The sequence below is a fragment of the Phacochoerus africanus genome, chromosome 1 (assembly GCF_016906955.1).
Source record: "Phacochoerus africanus isolate WHEZ1 chromosome 1, ROS_Pafr_v1, whole genome shotgun sequence".
NCBI classification, from domain to species: domain Eukaryota; kingdom Metazoa; phylum Chordata; class Mammalia; order Artiodactyla; family Suidae; genus Phacochoerus; species Phacochoerus africanus.
The window spans coordinates 186,498,813-186,522,947 of NC_062544.1; the positions used below are offsets into that span (position 1 = coordinate 186,498,813).

At 35.4% G+C, this 24,135-nt stretch overlaps 1 protein-coding gene across 1 annotated transcript in view; it reads right to left on the reverse strand.

The window, feature by feature from the left end:
• Window positions 1–1,131: 1,131 nt before the first annotated feature.
• Window positions 1,132–24,135, reverse strand: part of ZBBX (zinc finger B-box domain containing) — a 111,851-nt gene continuing 88,847 nt past the window's right edge. Inside the window, exons 15-19 of the mRNA XM_047785850.1 lie at window positions 20,600–20,753; window positions 19,665–19,781; window positions 12,140–12,397; window positions 3,228–3,366; window positions 1,132–1,435 (exon numbers count right to left, since the gene is read on the reverse strand). Coding sequence (XP_047641806.1) covers window positions 1,324–1,435; window positions 3,228–3,366; window positions 12,140–12,397; window positions 19,665–19,781; window positions 20,600–20,753 — 780 coding nt within the window. The 3' untranslated portion in view covers window positions 1,132–1,323. The remainder of the gene's footprint in view (window positions 1,436–3,227; window positions 3,367–12,139; window positions 12,398–19,664; window positions 19,782–20,599; window positions 20,754–24,135) is intronic.

Sequence of the window (24,135 nt, forward strand, 5' to 3'; positions counted from 1 at the left end):
GAATTTTCTCTTTCTTAAACGACCTTGGTCGTTTTTTTGTCTTAAGACTTTAAGATGATTGGAAGAGATCCACACACACATGGACAATAATCTGCTTTACTCAAAATCAACAATTTAAGTGTTAATCTCATCTGAAAAAATTCCTCCAGGAGTTCCTGTCCTGGCACAACAGTAAATGAAAATGACTAGTATCCATGAGGACACGAGTTCAATCCCTGGTCTTGCTCAGTGGGTTAAGGATCTGGTATTGCTACAAGCTGTGGCATAGGTAGCAGATGCTACTCAGATCCAGTGTTGCTGTTGCTCAGCTCCAAATCTGAACCCTAGCCTGGGAACTTCCATATGCCACGGGTGCAGCCCTAAAAAGACAAAATATCTGAGTACATTAGCCTTGCCAAGTTGACACATAAAATTAAGCATCACGCTGACCCTCCCCAAATAAGATACTCAAGGGGTATTTTCTGTGTTTTGCTAGAACAGAGAATGGCAAGTATTATGTCTACTTTATTTTAGGTCATCTTTTTTCTCTTCTAGCAGCAACTTTAATGTTATCAATAAATGTTAAAAACACTAACAGAAACAAACAAACAACTATAATCTCCAAAGAAAAAATGGATTCCAGGCTCAATAAATGATACTGCCAAGTATAACTTGGCCATCAAATGTACTTTGATGATATATTTATTTAAAATATATTTTAATTAAGTATTACTTTAACAATAATCAAGTGCTCACTTATATAATACTATACAACTATACCTCAATATAAAGTTAATTAGGTAATTTTTAAAAGATAATCATATACTATCTTTTAAGTTCTTAGAGACATAGTTATAACCTACCTTTTAAGTTTCACTAAATTTTACTAATATGATACATACTATATACAGATTAGTGTTTGACACATATCATTTAGAAGAAAACGCTCTTGAAGTTCCCACTGTGGTTCAGTGATAATGAACCCAACTAGCACCATGCAGATGCAGGTTTGATCTCTGGCTTAGCTCAGAGGATTAAGTGATCCAGAGTTGCTGTGGCTGTGGTGTAGGCCGGCAGCTGTAGTTCCTATTGGATCCCTAGCCTGGGAACTTCCCTATGCCACAGGTTTGGCCCTAAAAATCAAAAAAAGAAAAAGAAAAAAGAAAATGCTCTTAAACTTGTAATTTCACTAACTTTTATTAGTCTGCAAACCTTGAAGTATCAGAGACAATAATCAAAGTCTCTAGGACAGGTAATCACTTGATAACTTTTTTCAGTTGTTTGCTTTACTCTGGATACAAAGTGGAAAAAGTAATGAACAAATGACCACTAGGTACCCTGTGATCATGGGAATGTCATGACATGTTGTTCCTCAAGAAAATCTTCTTCCTCTTCATCTGTACTGCTTTCAGAAAGTGTCTGCCAAGACTGAATTTCAGTATCTTTTTCAGGAGAGCTGGAAATACATTAAAAGATCAATACACAATATACAGAACCAGGTTTCAACTCTTCATTTATCTTCTGATCAATACTGCAAAAGTTGAAGTCATTGGAGGCAGACAGCTGTAAGGGGGCTATCTCAGACTGAGACCATAATTTTCAATGTGCCCAATATACCAAGCCTCCTTTTAATGAGAAATTCTCATCATTCTCCCTCTACCAAGAAATAAAGCCACAAAGGAACTAAAGAACTAAGGAGAAGAGTTTTTATGGTCTTTGGTTGTGTCTTTCACTGATGATTCAGAAGGCACTTCAGAAACTTGCAGAGCCTCAGGGTCATCATTAAGAACATTCGTCATTACATTGGCTGTTTAATAGAATCCCAATGAATAGACTGCTAGACAAATCACCTCTTTCATGTACAGTAAATTAGGACAATGTGGATAGCCAGTCAAGATATGCCAAAACCAAAATTAATGACAGCAATTATATAGTTATTTTATTTTGTTGTATTTTATGGTGGAGAGGAACTTGTGGAAACTCTAATGCATTGCTTCCTGAGGTCTGGGGGAAAACAGAGAATGAAGGGAAAAAGAGAAGCCTGAAGAGTTCAGATATTTTGGTCCAAGGTATCTAGAAATTCAGCCCATGCATACTACTGAATAATAAAAAATACTTCACTCTGTGATGGATATAACCCTTTTTTTTGGATTTTATGTCCAACACAGGCTAAATCAGAATTTCCTAAGCCCTTGTCAGTGGACCAGTGGATTTCAATCTAATTATAATAAGTTTTCACTAGTCTAAGGAGAGAAGAAAAAAAAAAAGGACAAGGTAACAAATTTTTCATAAAATTTTTAATTTTAAAGAACTGTGCTTTATTCTATTAATATGTTCTCCTTATATTTTTAGTACTAAAGGTCCTTTCTTTTATGAAATCATGGTGAGAGTATGTTGTTGGTTTACTTTGTTCTTAATGACTTTTTTAGGGGAAAAATAGAAAATTTGTATTGATCCCTTAGAAAAAATGTAGGTGGTGTTAGAAATAAAAAAAATTCTAGGAGCACAGCTAAATGATTCCCTCCTTCAGAAGGACAGTGTAATGGATTCCTCATTTCCTTTTACCGAAATATTAGACTTCAAACCAACAGAGGAATTTACAATTCAAGGCACTTTTATTTTACATTTATTTTAGTCTTTTTAGAAGGATCCCTCCTCCTTTTTCAAGGAATTCTAGTATGTCAAAAATAGACTGACATGAGTACTTTTCTGAAGCATTTATTAGTATAAGCCATGTTCCTTATAAACTGATAACCATCTCTAAACCTTAGCTTATGTAAAGAAAGAATGAAATTATGCAAATTAAAATATGCTATCATCAACAATCTAGACGATTTCAAGAAGGAAACTTCTCAATATTCTATTTGAAAAACTTTATTCACATTGAGTAAGAGTCTATTAATGGAAAGTATTGAAATTTAGCAAGTTAATGAATGCAAGTAAGGCAATTGCTTTTCAATATAAGAAGAAAGGCTGAAGGATTATTAAATTCCAAATGTCTTTTCATTTTCCTGACACACATTGTGCAGCAGAGAATTATCTCTTCACATTAAAGTAACAACTTCATAAGCCTTTTACTAAATCCTGATAATAGGTCAGCAAAAGTCCTAAACATTTTACAGAGAATGGCCATATGTAAGTACACACATGAGGACAATTTTTCTTTCTGTAGTAAAGATAACTAGTTGGAGATTGTCAAAATTTTTACTGTGTACTATCTGTACATATAAGCTGCAGATTTAACCTACCTCTGTGTCTCAACTTCATGGGGGCTCCTTGCACATGAGGTCTTAAGGAAATCTAGGGTAGTCTGACTTACACTCAGCGAATGGTTGTGGAAGGCTGGTAACTCTTCTGTGGTTAGGCGGTAAAGTTGTTCCAAAGGATCTGAAATATTTGATTTCATACATTGTCAACACATAAGTTCAAGAAACAAATGTATAGCATATGGTGCTGAAAGTTTACTCAGAGTAAACCACAGCAGTACAAAGACTGTCAGTACAGATAATCAATAATCTAAATTTTCTAGTATTTGTAGCATGGGCACAATGTGAGCTAAGTTTGATCTGAGATTCCAAATTAGGAGATGGGTATCATATCACTTTAATCACATAGACTTTTTTTTTTTTAGCAATTCCTCCATTTTTCCAGGTTTGTTGAGATATAATTGACATGTAACATTGTATAAATGTAAGATATACAATGTATTGATTAGAAAAACTTATATACTGTAAAATGGCTACCACCACAGTGTTAGCTAACACCTCCACTATGCCACATAATTACCATTTCTTTTCTTGGTGAGAATATTTAAGATCTTCTCTCTGGGCAACTTTCAAGTATATAATACAGCATCACTAACTGTAAACACTGTTCTGTGCCTTAGATCCCCAGAACTTATTTACTTTATAACTGGAAGTTTGTGCTCTTTGACTAACATCTCCCCATCTCTCCTACCCCTCTCCCCTGGTAACCAATACTTTTCTCTGTTTCTATGCTTTTGGCTTTTTTAGAGTCCACATGTAAGTAATATTTGTTTAGTATTTGTATAGTATAGTATAGACAGTATTTGTCTTTCTCTATCTGACTTATTTTACCTAGCCATATTGAGTTCTAAATATACTTTACACTTGTGCCAAATGCCCTGAAAATTCACAAAATCCCAAAGAAAAATCAAGTGATCCTCTTTAAAGCTAAGATGTTGTGCAACTCCTCAACCTGCCTGAATGTTAAACACTTTATTATATCTTTTTGTCTTCTAAGAAATAAGAGGTTTTCCCCCAAACAATCTGAGTCAAAGGTTAGTCTTGGAAAAGCTGCTCTTTCTTTTTAGACTTCCTTGCTTTGTTTGGGTAGATAATAACCACGTGGTTGTGAAAAGGGAGAAGTCTTAGATTTTTTTCCTTTTCAGTAAGTTGGCCTGTGATTCAGCCTGGGTAAGGACAAATAGTGCAAGTTAAATAAGCAAATGCATAAGCAAACACACCTTTAGATAAACTAACAAAAAGTCAAGTATAGGAATAAATACAATTACTATGTTAGGCCATGATGCCTTTTTTTTACCATTGGTAAAGTTGTAAGATCTATCACCTTATGCATGAGGTTATGCTATGGTGACTTTGAAAACTGTTAAAGTTACTGGCTGATATTCTTCCCTTCATTTTCATAAAAGTGCCAAGATCAGAAGGACCAAACACCAAATTGCTTGTATTATACACTTGACTAAAGATAATTTTGGGGGGTGAATAGTATTAACGTGAAGGTTTTGAGCAAGTAGAGATTCCCCTACAGAAGGTAACTTTGGAGTTCCCCTTGTGGCACAGTGGAAATGAATCCGACTAGGAACCATGAGGTTGCGGCTTTGATCCCTGGCCTCACTCAGTGGCTTACGGATCTGGGATGAGCTGTGGTGTAGGTCACAGATATGGCTTGGATCTCGTGTTGCTGTGGCTCTGGTGTAGGCTGGTGGCAACAGCTCTGATTAGACCCCTAGCCTGTGAACCTCCATACGCCACTGGGGTGGCCCTAAAAGGACAAAAGACAAAAAAAAAATTAAAAAAAAAATTTAAAACAGAAGGTAACTTAGATTATTTCTTCAGCAAGATAGACCGCAATACATTTATGACTGGCAGTGTCTTTAAAAGCTCAGTGACTTCCAAGTTGTGATACATGGAGAAATTCAGTAGGCTGAAGGACAAGGCTTGCACTCCCACCACCCCAAAGCAATCAGGACAGTTTTCCTCGCTCTCATTTATCTTTGGGAACTCCATATAAGATTAATTTTGAGGAGTTCCCGTCGTGGCGCAGTGGTTAACGAATCCGACTAGGAACCATGAGGTTGCGGGTTTGGTCCCTGCCCTTGCTCAGTGGGTTAACGATCCGGCGTTGCCGTGAGCTGTGGTGTAGGTTGCAGATGCGGCTCGGATCCCACGTTGCTGTGGCTCTGGCGTAGGCCGGTGGCTACAGCTCTGATTCGACCCCTAACCTGGGAACCTCCATATGCCGCGGGAGCGGCCCAAAGAAATAGCAAAAAGACAAAAAAAAGATTAATTTTGAGAAAAACAAAAGATTCCTTAGCTAAAACTTTGTCCCAGCCCCCATTGTTGGAGATTTGAGGGCCTACAGGGGATTGGTTACTTGTTCAATGTCACGCAACTGCATAATAGAAGAACTGGAACTCAACCTAAGCTCTTTTAGCTCAACAATGTAATAAATCACTATGTTCCAGAATCTAATTCTTTAGCATTAGTCTATTATTTTCTCTCCTATTTTTCCACAAGATGAAGAAAGACAGCTATGCAAGGTCCCTTTATATACCCCAATGATAAAGAATGTTACTCATGGGAAAGCAGTCAGTTTAGGGTTTGGAATTGGTAGAACACAGTGCTAAGGTCCAATGGTGATGCTTAGTCCAAGGAATCCCACCAGGAGCGATATTCAACTTCTGTGAGGCACTTGAGTCCTGAGTGAGTGCAAACCTAGTTCAAATTGTGCAAGTAGAATGGGGCTATTTTTGTATTATTACCTATTCTCAAAATTATATTTCACAACACCTTGTGAATTTAACAGGTACAAAGGTGATATTACTTGACTTTTCAAGGCAGAGAAAAATAAAACTGCCTACAAAATCCTACTATAGTTTACTGTTAAAACTAAGTCTTATGATTTTTCTCATACAGGGCCAGGGAAGGCTGCCTTGATGTTTATATTGGACGTTTTGATTTAGAACTATCAAGTCAGCCAATTGTTGAGGAGTGGATTCAAGTTCAATCTGTTCTAACACTGGAATAAGAGTGATCATTGAAAAATCTCTTAAATGCAGTAATAGAGAATGGCAAAGGGGAAAAGTTGGGTATATATTAAGTTCTACAGTGAATTTATAAAACTCAGGTCATTTAAAACAGGTACATAAAACTTTATTCTATGGGGAAATAGACACATATATAAACAAAGGAACCAAGTAAAGAAGAAAAGAAGAACCAAAGAAACAGGTCAAAAACTTCAAAGAGCAGAAATAAAGCAGACAGGATATTTCCCAATTAGAAACCAATAACAAAAATAAGAACAACTTCTAAAGGATGACATACAGCTACAAAGGACATCTCAATGCTCGGGAGGTGTGACAACCAGGACCCTAGCCCTGCAGCCTGTGAGCGCAGGTCCAGCCTGTCAGCCTCTTTCCCCTTCACCACTGTCTTGCCTTGTTTATCCTCCATGCCTTCTTTTCTTTTCTTTTACTCTGCCCACACTTTCTCTCTCTCCGCTGGTCACAAGAGTAATTTGAAGTAAGGATTTCAAATTATTTAAGTGGAACTATGGTCTGGTGTTGAGACAAAGGAATGTGGGGCAGACTTGCCCAGGTTTTTGCCTGGGAGCTTCTGGGCACCCAAGAGAGGCAGTCACTGCATCACCCAGAATGTCACTTACTATATCCACAAAGGTGAAATTCAAGTAGTATCTGTCCCTTCTACCCCACAGGGTAGCTATAAAGATCACAGAGCAACATTACATGTAAGAACTGTGATTATTAGTGTTCATTGAATGGGTTCATAGTCCTTATAACAGCATTTTTTAATATGTTGACTTTCAATTATATGGAGCATTTAATATTTTTTTCTGAAATTCAAAGATGTATTAAAGCAAAAAGATTGCCATTCTAGCCCATCTTAACCTGACTGCCTTTACAAGAGTTAGCTAGTTAATTCATTGACTATAAATCCTGATTAGCCCTTTTATAGTTTAATATTTTACCTGATGGTCAACCTGTATGAATAAAAGGCTCCAATTACTCAGGTAGCCACTGCCTCTGTATTTTACATCATAGACAGTATGGCTACTTCTGCTACTATCAGGTGGATTTTTATTCTTTCTTATTTAAGAAAAAGTCCTTTCCTCTCTATAATTACTTGGCTCAGTACCTGTGGACTTGTACAAATATAAGATTGCCATGGGAATTTAAGGATTACAAGAACTCTCTCTTAAACCACAAACCAGAATGAGTTTAAAACAAATGCTTTGCAATGTACTATTACTGATTCTTTCTCATAATTTATATCTTCTGATATTTTCCAATTTTTTAGGCTATAATGACATCCAAAAACTGACAAAGTGCCTTGGTAAGATAATTATGTTCATAGGTTGATATCATTAAGGGAGTGACTATAGTATTACTAAAGATATCTGTGAAGGGAATTATGAACTATAGCTATAGTTCACTATTATCCTCAAAGTGGCCAAGAAGAAAACAGTTTTAAAACGGAAAAAGATTTTACATGTTTTTGACTGAAAATTGGATTTTCCAAGAGCACCTTACTTTACTATACCAAAAGCCCCACTCACTGGTTTCTGGTATAATTTAAGTTTTTTCAGGACTGCTTACTTACTGGTCATTTAACTGTTAAGAATGTGTGTGTGTGGAGAAGAAAGAAAATTTTCATGAATATTTAATAATATACGATTGAATTATATATGATATAATTTATAATTGAATTCAATCATTGAACAATCTTATGATAGCCCCATTATTTATACTCACCTATACTCATCTTTTATACATGGAAACCAATGCAAAGTGAGGTTAAGAAAGTAATTCGCTCACTGTCAGGAACCCAGGAAGTTGTGGTTTCAAGTTTCAAAACCAGACCCCTGGCCCCAGAGCCTGGTTCTCAACCACCCTGCTTTGCTGCCTCTGTCTCCTGACTCAGAGGGAAGCTGTGTCTGCAACCTGCACATGCACACACCCCAGCCAGCTGGCCCAGCCTCCCCCTGAAAAGGCTCTACCATCAGCCTCTGCAACTGGAGTCTATGTAGTTATTTTCTGTCTTTTCTTCTCCAGGCTTCTTGGCAGGGCTGTTTCCTTAGAACTTAGAGGAGGTGGCCGTATCCTTGAGCCAACAGAAAACCAGTCAGAAGGTTTGCTGCTCACAAAAAGGCAGCTTTTTGGGGATGTGAACTCATTTCCATTTGTATAAGAGTCCAATTGTGCAGCTCCTCCTGAAGGGTTTTTTCCAGAATACAGCCTGAGTAGTGACACACGTGGGTGGGATTTTTCTGCCCATTGATGCTGAGCAGACTACAAAAGCCTGTGCAGAATCAGTGAATTTTCTAGAATAGGGCCTGATTGTACTACAGCATCTGCTGCCTCATTGGTTGTTGGGATGATTCAGCTGAGGTGCTGTCCTCTTCCTTCCTTGGCTCCAGGTGAATGTCACCGAAGTTGTGCCCTCACTCATCCAAAGCCAACCTTCCTGAATAGAAAGAGAACCATTCCTGGGTCAAGTATGAGTAAGGGATTGTGTTCTGCTCCTGGACTATCTGAAAAGCCCTGGCAGTTCACAGGCTACATGGAGTCTGCTTGCTTATGTATATGAAAAGTTACATAGTCTACTGAAAATGCTAGTGTTGATGTGTGAGGAATTGAGTAACACAGGGGAAAAGTGAAGCATGTAAGGACAAACCTGATAAAGGACATGGAAAAGCTGAGAAGTTTGAAACAAACAAACAAACAAAAAAAAGACTACTGTTTGTAAAGTATTTCATTTGTAAATAATGGAACATCAATTTATCAAAATAAAAGGCTTTCATCTTCTGATTAAAAATTGTATGATTATCCTTTTGATCCAATTCAGATCTGACATGCTTCATTTAAGAATCAGCTTTTAATATGAAAATTACCTCCAAGGATATTTACATTTGATTTTTAGTCATGTGAGGTAAGGCAAATGAATGATGGGTAAAAATGGATCAAGGACCCTCCTCCTCCAACTCCTAATGAAATAAACAGAAAAAGCAGCGAAGTAAAAATAAAATAAAATCATAAAAGGGACCAAAGAAAGAGGTACAAGTTCATACAATAAACTTTGACTAAGGACAACCAAAGGAATAAACAGAAGAGTCACTGAGGTATAGCTGGGGGCTACTGCTGTCCATCCTCCCTTCTCACCCAGTATCCACACAAAGCAATAACAGGAAAAGAAGAGTCATCTATGGTGTTTACATGTCTCAACAACACCACATCAATTTGGAAAAAAGTGGGATGTAAAGAGAAAATATGCAAAGTATTTTTAAAGCCCTAAACATCCACCATAAAATTTTAGCAAAGGCAATAAGAAAATTGCAAACCTAGATACTCATGTTGCAACAGAAGAAAGGGTGGGGGAAAAATGTAATTGTAATGTATACATGTAAGGATAACCTGACCCCCTTGCTGTACAGTGGGAAAATAAAAAAATATATAAAAAAATAACAATAAAAAAAAGTAGAAAAAAAAAAGAAAATTGCAAACCTGCTGTTGGGGACAAAACACACTACACACTTGAAGTCAGGTTCAGTTAATTTGGGCATTTAATAAAATCCAAAAAAAAGGAGAACCCAGATCCTTCAATAAAGGAGGCTAAGCTCCCCAGTCCATCTATTTTCCCTGTATCTTTAAGCCAGCAGGATACAGAAAAGAGTGCAACAGCCAACCCACAAATAGTAGCTCCAAAGAGAAGATGGACACATCCTGTGGGGAGCATTTCAGGGAGAATGCAGTCTCACTATATCAGAAAAGAAGAGGATATGAACAAAGTCACCCATAACACATGTGTTCAAATAAGATACAAAGAAATGACAACAGCCAGTTACACAAATGAATGGCAATCCAAGAATCCATGGCACACAAAGAATGACTAAATGAAAGACCAATCTGATAGATAACAGATCAAGACCATAAGAAAATTCCCACATAAGTCCTTTGGCTACAAAAGAAATAATGAAAATGACATTTTTAAAAAGAATAAAACCTTATTTCAAAGATCAAACAACATATCAGACATCAAAAAGGAAAACAGTCATATTCCTGGATTGAATCACACATCAGAAAAAGGCAAGCTGTAATGAATATCACTGAGACAATTTTAAAAAATTAGATATGCATTGTGGATTAGAGAATTATAAACTTTCAATGTTAAATTTCCTGATTTTGATCTCTGTGCTGTGGTTATATAAGACAATGCTGTTGTCCGTGAGAAACACTGAAGTAATTTTAAAGGGTCAGGATGTCTATAACTTCCTCTCAAAATGTTTGGGAAAAAAAGAGTAGTTGTGTGTGTGTGTGTGTGTGTGTGTGTGTGTACACAAATGAGGAAAAGACAAACAGATGATTAATTAGGTAAAGTGATATGGGAGTTCCTATACTATTCTTGCATTTTTGCAAATTTTCTGTTAAGTATAAAATTGTATCAAAGTAAAAATTACAAAAAAATCCAAACATACCTATAAAGATCTCATTTATTAAGTTAAGCAATAAAGAATGGACTACAACCAGCTGAAAACTGAAATTCTGACACAGAAGACAAATTTGAGATAATCACGGTAAATGCAAAAGAAAATACAAACTGGTTAAAACAGTTGAAGAAAATGTAAGTAAATCCATTGTATAAAGAAGATTTAACATAGACATTTCTCAGCAGGAGAAAGCCAAATGGAATAGAAAAGAAATTCAAATACACAATAGCAGAAAATTTCTCTGAAAATAAGGACGAACTTATGTGCTTTAAGAAATAGTGAATTACTGACATTGAAACATAATCCTGGTCCAGTAACTCAATTTCAAAGATTAAGAAAAAAAATTCTTCAAACACCCAGTCAGGAAAGAAGCATGTCACAGGCAAGAGAGAGGGTGAAGGGAAACATCAGAGATTTCAGACTACTTCACAGCAGATTTCAGACCCAGGAAATGATGAATCAGTGAGTGCAAAGTTTAAGAGAAAAGTTACTGAAGGAAATTACTCACAATTTGCCATACACACTGTAAATCAACTATAATAAAAACATTAAAAGTGAATAAATAAATAATGAAAAATTTTTGAAAATGGTAGGATGCATTCTCAAACATGATAGGACTCAAACAATAGAGCTGCCCAGAGCTCTAACTGGGGGAAAAAACTATTTGACAATTAAATTCAACCAAACCAAAGGTAAATGCAAAAACTGTGCCAAAGGACTAACTAGCATCATATCCAGGGACAGAAGACAGTGGAGTAACGTCTACTAAGTGCAGAGGGAAAAAGAAATTGTAATCGACTAAATTAATCTTGCTGACCTGCCAATCAACCATAAAGATAACACACCGACATTCTCAAGAATGCCGCAATAGAAACTTCTAGAAATGAATCAAAATAAAAGGCTCAAAATTGGAAAGTCTTAGTAAAAATGCAGAATCCCAGGCTCTACCCTAGCTTTATTGAATCAGAGTCTACATTTTAACAAGATCCCTGGGGAATTTGTATACATACTGAATCTTGAGAAACTGCTTCAAAAGATGTAACAGTTCAATTCTCCAACAAACACGTTGAACAGTGGCTTTTAAAGCTACAGAGATTGGATGCTCAGTGAGTTTGTAGAAAGGAGAAAAAAAAAATTTTCTGTCCTTAAGCTGCAATTTAACAATGAATTATGTGAGCTGAGGGGACCATCTCTGATGTGGCTGAGCATCCACTTATTTTATAGCACATATTTTATTATCAGAGTGACATTGGAAGATAGTCAAGAAAACAGACACAGAGGTCGATGGTTAAAAGACGAAAAAGGAAAGGCTTGTTTTCATGGAGCATGGTATGAAGAATCAGGCAGAAGACAGAGTTAGTATTCCCTGCAGTGAAAAAAAAAAAATCATCACCTGCAAGATTTCTCAGCACATTTAATTCTTCTTCCAAACTATCTAAGGTTTGTTGATCAGCAGTGTCATCTAAGAAAGGCTCGTTGTGGTCAGTATCATCAATATATTCAATTTCTGAAATTTCAGAAGCAGCTCTAGACAGTGATTGAGCAGCTGCATTTCTTGATTGGGGATGAGAAGAGGAAAGACAGCTGGAACTTCTTTTCACAGAGGTGGAAAGTGGTAAATTTGCCGTTGAAGGTCTCTGTGATGTCTGGCCTAAAACACAAAATAAAAAAATGTAAATCTACTACTCTTTTAAAAATTCTGAATGAATGCTTAAAGTTACATAATATCATCTCCCTGAACTTAGAACAGTCAAACTCATGCAACGGAGTTTATAAGAAAATGAACTTCTGATTTAACTCAATTTGTTAATCCCAAATTACTTTCCCTATGTCATAAAGAACACTTTTGGGTTATTCTCTAATGATTTTTTTGGCATTAAAAAAAAGGCAAGCTAATTTTAATATTAACTAAAACAAAACATCTGTAAACCCATCAATTCCAGAACAACTCAAATTCCAATCTTATCATCTATCCCATAGACAATCACTGTGCCATGTTTCTTAAATTCTAGGACAATACCACACTGTGCCTTGGAGGAGAAAAAAAAAAAAAAAAACCTGTAGGATAAACATGGTACCATTTCCCAGTGAACCAATTTTATCTGATGGAGTGTAACATTCTTCTATTAAAACAAATAGGAAGACAAAATAGACCAGTTTGGAAATCTTTTAGAAAACACAGGCTTTAATGAAATTGAGAGCACATCTCTAATTTTCCAAATATGAGTTCACTCTCAGGTGCTATTTTATAAGGCACTTCAGTGAAAAGGTTCCAGAAGCACAGATCTGAGTTAGGTTATTACTTTGTTCCACTAGGGCAGTCACCACGACGATTGATCTATTTCATAGGTTGACTTGGTTGGTTTCTTCAATGTGTATGTTTCTTTCATAGTAGGAAAAAATAATCCCTTCCAAACTTTCACTAACAGAACATAACTATATATATCATTTGGTATTGTTTGCAAGATTCTTTAATAAAGACCCAAAGAATATTTAAGGTACAAATTTAGAAATTCATACTGCAGGTATATTTTTCCATTACGATTTATCATAGGATATTGAATATAGTTCCCTGTGCTGTACTTGTTGTTTAATCATTCTGTATATAATACCTTACATCTGCTAATAACCCCAACATCCTGATCCATCCCTCCCCCTCCCCCTCTGCAACCACAAATCTGTTTTCCTGTCTGTGAATCTGTTTCTGTTCATAGATAGTTCATTATTGTCATATTTTAGATTCCACATATAAGTGATCTCATATGATGTTTGTCTTTTTCATAATTTCTGACTTACTTCACTTGGCAGCATAATGTCTAGTTGCTTCCATGTTGCTGCAAATGGCATTATTTCATTCTTTTTTATGGCTGAGTAGTATTCCATTGTATATATGTACCAGATTCTTTATCCATTCATCTGTCAATGAACATTTAGGTTATTTCCATGTTCTGGTTGGCTATTGTGAATAGTTCTTCTATGAAATATATATATCTTTTTAAATATATATCTTTTTGATGTATATATACATCTTTTTTAATATAGTTTTATCTAAATATATGCCCAGAAGTGCGATTGCTGGATCATATGGTAATTCTATTTTTAATTTTCTGAGGACTTTCCATACTGTTCTCCATAGTGGCTGTACTAAACTTACATTCCCACCAACAATGTAGGAAGGTTCCCTTTCTCCACACTTTCTCTGGCATTTGCTATTTGTAAACTTTTTGATAATGGCCATTCTGACCTATGTGAGGGGGTACCTCATTGTAGTTTTAATTTGAATTTCTCCAATAATTAATGATGTTGAGCATTTTTCCTGTGCCTATTGGCCATTTGTCTTCTTTGGAGAAATGTCTATTTAAGTCTTCTGCCCATTTGTCAATTGGGTTGTTTTGGTTTTTTGTTGATGAGTTGCATCAGTTGTTGGTATATTTTGAAAATTAAGCCCTTGTCAGTCACCTTGTTTGCAAATATTCTTTCCCATTTTGTAGGTTGTCTTTTCATTTTGTTCATGGTTTCCTTTGCTAAGCAAAAGCGTGTAGATTTGACTGTCTCCTTTTTTTTTTTTTATTTCCATTGCCTTGGGCAACTGACCTAAGCAAATATTAGTATGATTTATGTCAGATAATGCTTTATCTATGATCTCTTATAGATTTATAATATCATTTCCGATGTTTAAGTCTTTAAGCCATTTTGAGTTTATTTTTATCATGGTGTGAGGGTGTGTTCTAGTTACTGATTTACATGCAGCTGTCCAGTTCTCCCAGCACTTGCTGAGGAGAATTTTTCCCATTGAATATTCTTGCCTCCTTTGTCAAAGATTAACTGACCATAGATGTGTGGGTTTATTTTTGGGCTCTCAATTCTGTTTCATTGATCTGCATGTCTGCTTTTGTACCAGTACCACACTGTCTTGATTATTGTAGCTTTGTAGAATTGTCTGAAGTCTGGGAGAGTTATCCCTCCTGATTTTTTCTTTTTATTCAGGACTGCTTTGGCAATTCTTGGTCTTTTATGGTTCCAAATAAATTTTAGGATTAATTACTCCAGTTCTATGATAAACATCATAGGTAATCTGACAGGAATTACATTAAATATGTAGATTGCTTTGGATAATGTGACCATTTTAACAATATTAATTCTTATTAATTATATCCAATCAAAGAGCATGGATATCTTTCCATTTCTTTGTGTCATATTCAATTTCCTTTATTAATATTTTATGGTTCTCAGCATACGTCTTTCACCTCCTGGGTCAGGTTTATTCCTACACATTCTATTTTGGGGGTGCAACTTTAAATTTTTTTTTTATTTTACGTTCCATTTCTGATATTTTATTGTTAGTGTAAAGACATGCAACCGATTTCTGTATTTAATTGTGTATCCAGTGCAGGTATATTTTTAATATACTGAATCATTGTTCTGATTTAGATAAATATATTTATAGTAAATACACATAATTTATATTATAAGATAATCTTGCATTCCCTTAATACAAATTGGTGTTGTGTAAAGTACTAGATTCTTTAAAGTGCTATTGTCATTATCATAAAAATCATCATGACTGAACATATGCCATATAACATTATGCCCAATCTATTGACTCAAAGGAAAATGTAAATTTCAGAATGGTGGCTACAGGCAATTGTCATGTATTAAACAGTTAATGATTCTTGAATTTGTCTTTCTTTTTTACACTTAAAAGATCTAGTTTCAAGGTAGCTAGTACCCTAAGAAGAATCTCAATACAGTATGTAATTATTTAAGCAATTAAAACTAAGGTAAGTCCCAAAGGGCAGCAATTTTAATGTACATTTCAGAAATCAATTTTGAAAACAATTTTTGTTGGAATGAAATTGTGAATCAATTAAGATTCTGATTTCTTGTGTCTATTTGTGCTCAGAGACAATTCCAAAGATAAACAACTGACTAAAATGTGACTATGTTTTAAAAAAAGTTACTATCCCTAAGATTTATCTTAATGACTAGAATTTGAAAATGATTTCCCCTTTTATCTATAATATGTAAGGAATCAATATTTTGCCTATAGTCATCAAGAAAAGCAAACTTGCCACTCCCAATAGTGAAGCAGTAGTAGGGAACAACAATGGTAGAAGTGCAGCTCAGAGAGTCTAACAGTAATTCTGCTATATAAATATTAACTTCTAGATCTATGGAAAACAACATACATTTCTATCTGTATTGTGCTATGTCTCAGGCAAATAAAATTTAAAGGAATTTAAAAATCCTTAAAATAAACAAAAGATTATATTAGGAAGAAATGGACTTCTGCCAACATAGGCAAATATGAAGTGAGGAAAAACTTGACATAATGTAGATGCCCTTCAGAAAATTCAGGAGAGTACAAATGCTTGCTGAACTCATAACATCTGGTTGCCACATTATTAGAGGCTAATTGATCCCAATTGGGAAAAAAGTACACTGGGGGTGGGTCAGACTTATGCTTAGCATACAGCAAAGAGAGAGACTATCTTTCTTCCTGGAAATATACTCAAAGTGTAATTTAAAGTACCTAAAATGTAGTAAGAGACAGAAAGGATTCAATTTGGTCCTTGATTTTACTTATTTTGTTCATTTAGGTGAGAATGTCCTCCCCTCCTATGTTTCCTGTATAAGCTTATTTATATTATTGCTGCGGTTAAGATCTGAGGCAGAGTTAAGGCGAGCAGTAATGAAAAGTCCCACAACTAAAGGGATCATTACATATATTTTTTGTAAAGTCCAGTTTGTAGATTATATACACAGGAAATTCCCTTTGGAATAGCATGCAATAACTGGCGATGTAAATAAAATTTCCATGTTTCAGGAACTCAGAAAATACATTTTTAGTGTATAAATTCCCAGTAATTTACACAGTGGAGAAAGAAGATTAAAAGACAATAATGGGAGTTGCCGTGGTGGCTCAGTGGTTAACGAATCCCAAAAGGAAACATGAGGTTGCAGGTTTGATTCCTGGCCTTGCTCAGTGGGTTAAGGATCTGGCGTTGCCATGAGCTGTGGTGTAGGTTGCAGACGCAGCTCAGATCCTGCGTTGCTCTGGCTCTGGCGAAGGCCGGTGGCTACAGCTCCGATTAGACCCCTAGCCTGGGAACCTCCATATGCCGCAAGAGCAGCCCAAGAAATGGCAAAAAGACAAAAAAAAATAATAAATAAATAAATATAAAAAGACAAATAAATAAAACAAAATAAATTTTAAAAAGACAATAATGTTTCATAACCTTTATTCAGGAAAAAAATATTGAGTCCTTTGATCAGACTGTTATTTGTTATTGAAACACTATGCAAAAAGCATGCTGGGTCCACTTATGCTTCATCCAATTCTAATGTTTTATTTAGAATAGTAAGAATAATTATTATTATGTTAAAGATTATTCAGTAATCCATATTTTTAGCAGCATTCTTGTGCCCATTAACCTAACCCAAAGCACCCCCTTACATTATCTTCCCAATATTTGGCTGGTCTTATTAATAATTATAGCATATATTCCTGAGCTAATACCAAGGACAATTTCTTCTCTATACTTATAGTGTAACTACAAAGAGTGTTAATCTATAATTTCCTCAGATTATAGAGATAGGAAGTTGGGATGGGGGAGCAGTAGGTTTTGGCAGTGAGTGGGGAGAATCAATGGACTTGCTGCTAAACACAGTATTTTATAGCTATCATGTTTTTTTTTTTTCTTTTTGCTATTTCTTTGGGCCACTTCCGCGGCATATGGAGGTTCCCAGGCTAGGGGTCTAATCGGAGCTGTAGCCACCGGCCTTCGCCAGAGCCAGAGCAACGCAGGATCTGAGCTGCGTCTGCAACCTACACCACAGCTCATGGCAACGCCGGATCGTTATCCCACTGAGCAAGGGCAGGGACCAAACTTGCAACCTCATGGTTCCTAGTCGGATTTGTTAACCACTGTGCCACGATGGGAACTCCTAGCTATCATGTTTTGACACAAACTTAAAAATCTCATGAAATAGGAATTCCTTTGTATATTGGCATAAGTTCAGAGATTTCTATAATGTGCAGCATAGCCAGGAAATTTTCATTTTTATTTCTGTCCAGAAAGTCATATCCCTCCATCTCTAACTGAAGATCTGTAAAATATGGATAAAATGTTACCTACTCTCTAACATCTTGAATATCTATGCATTTCAATGGCAAACCAATTATGTTACCATCACCATTGCTAAAACACTGCATAGGCATCTACCTCTATTATAATCAAACAGGCACACTATAATTAATTACCTATCAGCCTCCAGAAGTATGTTACTCACAGTTTTTCCATAAACTTTCATTATATATGGTGTAATTTATGTATTTACGTCTCTAGAGCAGTTTTCTCAAAGTACGATTATTGGACTATCTACATCAGCATAACATGGAATTGTCAATAAAATAAATGCAAATTCCTGGACCTTATCTCAGCCTTAACGAATGGGCATTTCTAAGAGTCAGGTGGAGAAGTCCACATTACAACAGGTTTCCTAGGTGCTTATGTTCACATTGACATTCCAGAGGCTCTGAACTGGACCCTAAGCCCTCAGGCTTCCAGGAAGATGGCTTATTTTATACCATCGGCACCAGGCCACCAGTAGGTACTCCTTCAAATGTTCTTAGTAGTAAATTATTGATTTCATCTGATCATTACAAATTGATACATAAAGGCATCTGGCTACTTATGTATAAAGATTTGCCTTAGTAACAAATTCCCATAGCATGCATGCGATTTAGTTTTTATCAATATATAGCTACTTAAAACAGTTCCTTTGACTGCCTCAGAAGGAAGCAACCAGAATTTTTAAAGCTGCCCTGGACTGTCTGATGTGAGAATAGGTATCTAATTATATAGCCAAGAAACATTTATCATAAATGAATTGATTTTCCTCCCCCCAAAAAAACCTTTTAAATCTGACAGATTCTTAACATAAATGCATATGCAAAGAAACTAAGCTAGCCAAGTAGTTTTCATCATAGGATTCAGGGCAAGAGAGATATATAAATCTTAAATATTTGGACAAATCATACATAATTAAATTTCTAGCTTGAAATGGCCTTCAGATGAAAGCAAAAAGCCCCCTTTGTCAAATGTTTCTCCTGAAACGTGAGCACCTGAAGATAAGGGAACATGACTTAGGCCACACTTTTCCTTTAGGGCCCAGCATGATGCTATCATACTCAACATGTGAGTTGAACTGCTTTAATTCATCAGTCATCTATTGCAACTTTGTATGAAACTCTGCAAAAAGTAAATCTACTTTAGCAGGTATTTTAGGATAACAATAATGATCTAATAATACTACTGATTTTAATAATGTCAAAATTCTCTGTATATGCACACTAGGAAAATATTGCAATGAGCACTCAATACATCAAAAGAGTTAACCTATAGAAAATCTTGAAATTATTCTGACTAGAGAATAGAGGTAACGAGCAGAAATCAAGATCCCAGGGCCAACACATTAAGCATTAGGTTTTAAAGCAGAGGTGTCTTAACTATAGCAGCAAGTAGCAATCTTATGGTTGTATCTGATTATAATACAAATTAAGCAGAGGGGTATGAAATATCTAGTATAAATATATTGCTTCCAAAAGTGTAATGAAATTGAGTATGTGTTTTATAAGGGTTGTTCAAAATATATGCCATATCCTGAGCTACATTTTAAAAATATTCCCTAATACACTGTTATAGAAAAATAACTGACTATAAAATTTAAGTTTTGAGAAGAATAATGTCTATTCTTCATTTCTTGGTTTTGGAAGAAAAGTCCAGGACAGCTTAAATGAATAAGTTTAAATTAGGTAACTGCAAAAACTAATTTTCAAGTGCCTAGTATACTGCTAAGAGACAAATTAATAAACAAAGTGAGCCACCAATATGGCACCTTACAGCCAATCTTACCTGTCTTCTGCTGTGCTCCACTTGATGATGGGTGCTGGGTACTCTTCAGAACACCTACAGCAACTGCATTATCAACATGTGCATTTATACTATGGTCTGGGATCCATTCTCTGTCTCCTAAAATGGAAAAAAAAAAAAACAGTAAAATTATATAAAGTTTAAAAAGAGGAGACATCCATGTTATTGTTTGATTATATTTATTGTCTTTTTGCATAATATTTAGCTAAATAAAATCAGTTATAAGAGTGAGGCATATATTATGGAAGAGAAAAATCTCATAATTATATAGTAAAAAGAAAAAATGAATTCTCAATTGCAAAGATATTGCACATACAAAAATACACATATAAGTTTGAATAGAGACAAATATTTATAAAATTATATAGCAATAAAACAAACTATCATAGTTTGTACATGAATAAATATATTTGAATACATAGGAAATCTAAGATTAGGTGACACTAAGTCCTGGCTTTAAAAGGAAATTGTGGATATATCTCAGAAATCACACAGATCCTAAGATTTTATGATTTGCTCTTAATATGGCTTTTAAGAATTATCATTAAACACTTAACAGTTAATAAAGTGATTTGAAGAATTAATTTACTTGAAGTTAAGTTGATTTGAAAAATAAATTAACATCTATTAATTTACTAAAGCCCACACTCCTAAAATCTAAAAATAATCTCTCTGTCTCATTACAGTCATGTTTTTTTAATTCTGATATTAGTCAAATATAAATATATGGTGACTCACACCAGGTTAATAATTTCAGCTAGACAAGAAGAAAATGATTTTATTTATTGAACAGAATTGCCCAGAATTTCCTAAGATGTTGACATACTGTTTAAAAATAAATAAATAAATAAATAAAAGGTGTTACAAATTGTTAGCTTGGTCCATAGGCTAACATCTGATTTTACATCAGAATTTACCTGCACTTGTAATCCTAGTACTGGAGTAGCTGCATTCTAAGCTATGAGAAGGAAGTAAGTTGAGTCTTTCATTTTTATCAAAAACAAAGAATCTTTCAAGTCCTTGATATTGTTCAGTTATGGGTTTACTTCTGAGGGCTATTTCTCGTAACAACTAGGAAACAGAATATTCAACAAAATTAAGTATATTTTATCTCATCAACACAAAGCAGCACATTCATTCACTAAGCACCTACTATGTTCTTGGCACAGATTCTGCCCACATCAAATTTAGGTTCTTGTTATGGAGACATAAATAATAACACAAGATTTATATACAGTGAGTTCAGAAAAATGTATAAATAACAATTATAGTAATTATCTGAAAGTTGCCATTGAATCTAAGGAGGATAGAAGGTCATGAAACAAACTAAAGTTTTCCCTTCTCCCTTCTTTGCACATTAATTACTCTGGAAAACAGAGTCTCTCTCAAATACTGTGCTTTTGAACTAGTGTCTCTGTCTACATGTAAAATAAATCCAGAGACAAAAGTAAAATACTGATGGAAATAAATCTGATCTGATCATGGCCATAGAGAAAATCCAAGTTAAAAAACATTCACCATGAAGAAAATACTCAGGTAGGAAACAGGCAAGAGTGAACTAAATAATTTGAACAGGATTTTGAATACAGATGTGGCTGGTGTGAAGCCTAGGTTTATTCCACCACTATATGAATTTGTATTTTGATATGCCCTCATGCTAGAAGAATAAAAATGGGATTAAAAAATACATGAGTCTAGTAGGAAACAGATTAGAGATGCACTAGTGAGAGCTCTAGATGGGTCTAAAATATAATCAGAGTGGCTATCAGTATTTATCAGTTCCCTAATGTATCTAAATAATACCTAAATTCAGTCTGCTTCAAGGGAGCAATCACACAAAGAAAATCATTATAATTCTAAGGAAATGCGCAAGTCATATAAATGATAAGATATTATAAAACCAAGCTAGTGACCAATAAAGCACTTCCTTCAAAGACAAGTCCAAGTCCATCCTACTCATGACATCTTCACTGGCTCTCCCAGACACTGATCACCAATTCACAGAAACATTCAGGTCTAGTGGAGCTCAAACGTGGATTAAACAATTGAAAATATGGAAAGCTTGTTTTAAAGCCTAGATTAACAGAGAAAAACAATGAGAATGGATCTGTTTCCCAAACTCACCAAGTTGGTAATTTTAGATCCGAAACCAAGAACTCCTGACTAGTCCATGTTCTTCCCGGCACACGCCCCTACCTCACTGCTGCTGCTCTACAACTTAGTACTCAATTGCATAAAGTTCTCCCTTTATGAAGAACTCAACTTCTGGAAACTGTAGTGCAAAATGAATTGTCTTTCACTCCATTTGGAAGTCAAGTATGCCTCTGCTAAAAATTGCCCCTACTGCCCACTCCTGAATTTTCTACTGGAGCACAACAGATTTTTAAACAGTTTTTGCTCAGGGGATGGTTTCTACTAGGACAGGAAGAGAGTAAGAACAGTTCATGTTTAGTGCTTAGGGATGAAATGAAAGTAGATTCTACCACTATGTATAAAGCACTGTGCTCTTTGATATACACATTTACCACTTATTTTATTAATAACAGCAGTATAAGGGATTAAAAGGTCTAGTAGTTTTGTAATGTTCCAATTTTAGCTATGAAATACTTTATGTAGATACATACAACACATAATATAACTTTATCATGCAATATCAATAAAAGACTTGCTTTGGGTATCTATACCAAATATATATATAAAACACTTCATAAGTGGAATTTAATGTATTATTGTATTGAAGTTGACATACACTATTCCAGTGTAAGTTTCTATTATTACAACTGAATAAATCCATTAAAAGTTACAATTTTCTTAAATGATTCCAAAAATGCTATCAGACTTATATTCTATATATCCTTTTACATTTAAATTTTAATGTCACATTTTTAAGATGTATCCATGTTAATACAGTTGTCGCTTGCTTGCTTTCTTTCTTCTTTCTTTCTTTCTTTCTTTTCCTAGGGCTGCACTCAAGGCATATGGAGATTCCCAAACTAGGGGTAGAATCAGAGCTGTAGCTGCTGGACTATGTCACAGCCACAGCCACAGACAGGCCAGATCTGAGCCACGTCTGTGAACTACACCACAGTTCACCACAACACCGGATCCTTAACCCACTGAGCAAAGCCAGGGATCCAACCTGCATCTTCATGGATCCTAGTCAGATTAATTTCTGCTGAGCCACGACAGGAATTCCCCAAGTGGTTCTATTTCACTCATTTTAATTGCTTCATTGCTTTCCACAGATTATATATCTGTGAGTTTCTGCCAAATGTCTTTTATTAGGTTACAGGCAATAATGTCTCCACCTAGGGCAGAGGTCCAGCAGGCTTATGCCCAGTATAAAAGAACTGGGCCCTGTATTCTCAGGAAGCCTCTCTTATAACAGCACAGAACATGTGCATGTGTCACCTAGCTGTTAGAATGATGCCCTGTGGGAACTGGAAAGTCAGAGTTCTTTATTTTGTAGGCAGAAATTAATTCGATGATCAACTTTTTTCTTAACTGGGGAAAGAGGAAAAGCTCAGCTGAAGTGGAGCTTTATGTTAAGGAATCTAATATTGGCTAAATTGTAGAAATATCTTTCTAGATGGGACTGGGGTTTATTTTTGCCAGATACATCCATGTTTATTGATTAATATTAGTGTTAATTTATTGGCTTGATGATTTCAAGCAAGAAATGTATATTTAAACTCTAGCCCAATGGTAGATGAAAACTCAAGATTTCCGTTTTTCAGATAAGATATTCACTGACTTGGGCCAGATTCCCTGTAGAAATGAGTTTCCTTTCATCTTTCTGCACCTGTGAGTATGTCTCCTTGTGTATTTCTTCAGTGACTGAGCAGAATTTTATGGATCTGAGACTTTTCCAGAGGTCTCAGTTCCAATTTCCCACTTTGGAAAGGAACAAGACCTGTCACTGAGTGGGCATAGAAATCCAATACCCTAAACAGAAGCAGCAGCAGCTCAATATTCATTCTTGTACGTTTTTGGTCCCATCTTCAGTTTAGGCACCATGGAGACTCATTGTACATGGATTTAAAGTCTGGTTAAAATGTCTTACTTTCGCAGTTTTCAAAGAATTTATCATTTGACTTGTCCAATTTCTTTTTTCTTTGTCTTTTTTCCATTTCCTGGGTCGCTCCCATGGCATATGGAGGTTCCCAGGCTAGTGGTCTAATCAGAACTATAGCCACAGGCTTACACCAGAGCCACAGTAACACGGGATCCAAGCCGCGTCTGCAACCTACACCACAGCTCACGGCAATGCCAGATCCTTAACCCACTGAGCAAGGCCAGGGATCGAACCTGAAACCTCATGTTTCCTAGTGGGATTCGTTAACCACTGAGCCACAATGGGAATTCCTGATTTGTCCAATTTCTAAATAATTTATTATTGATTGATATTAAACAACCACTTAAGGTTTTTAGTACATAGAATAGAGATTCAAAT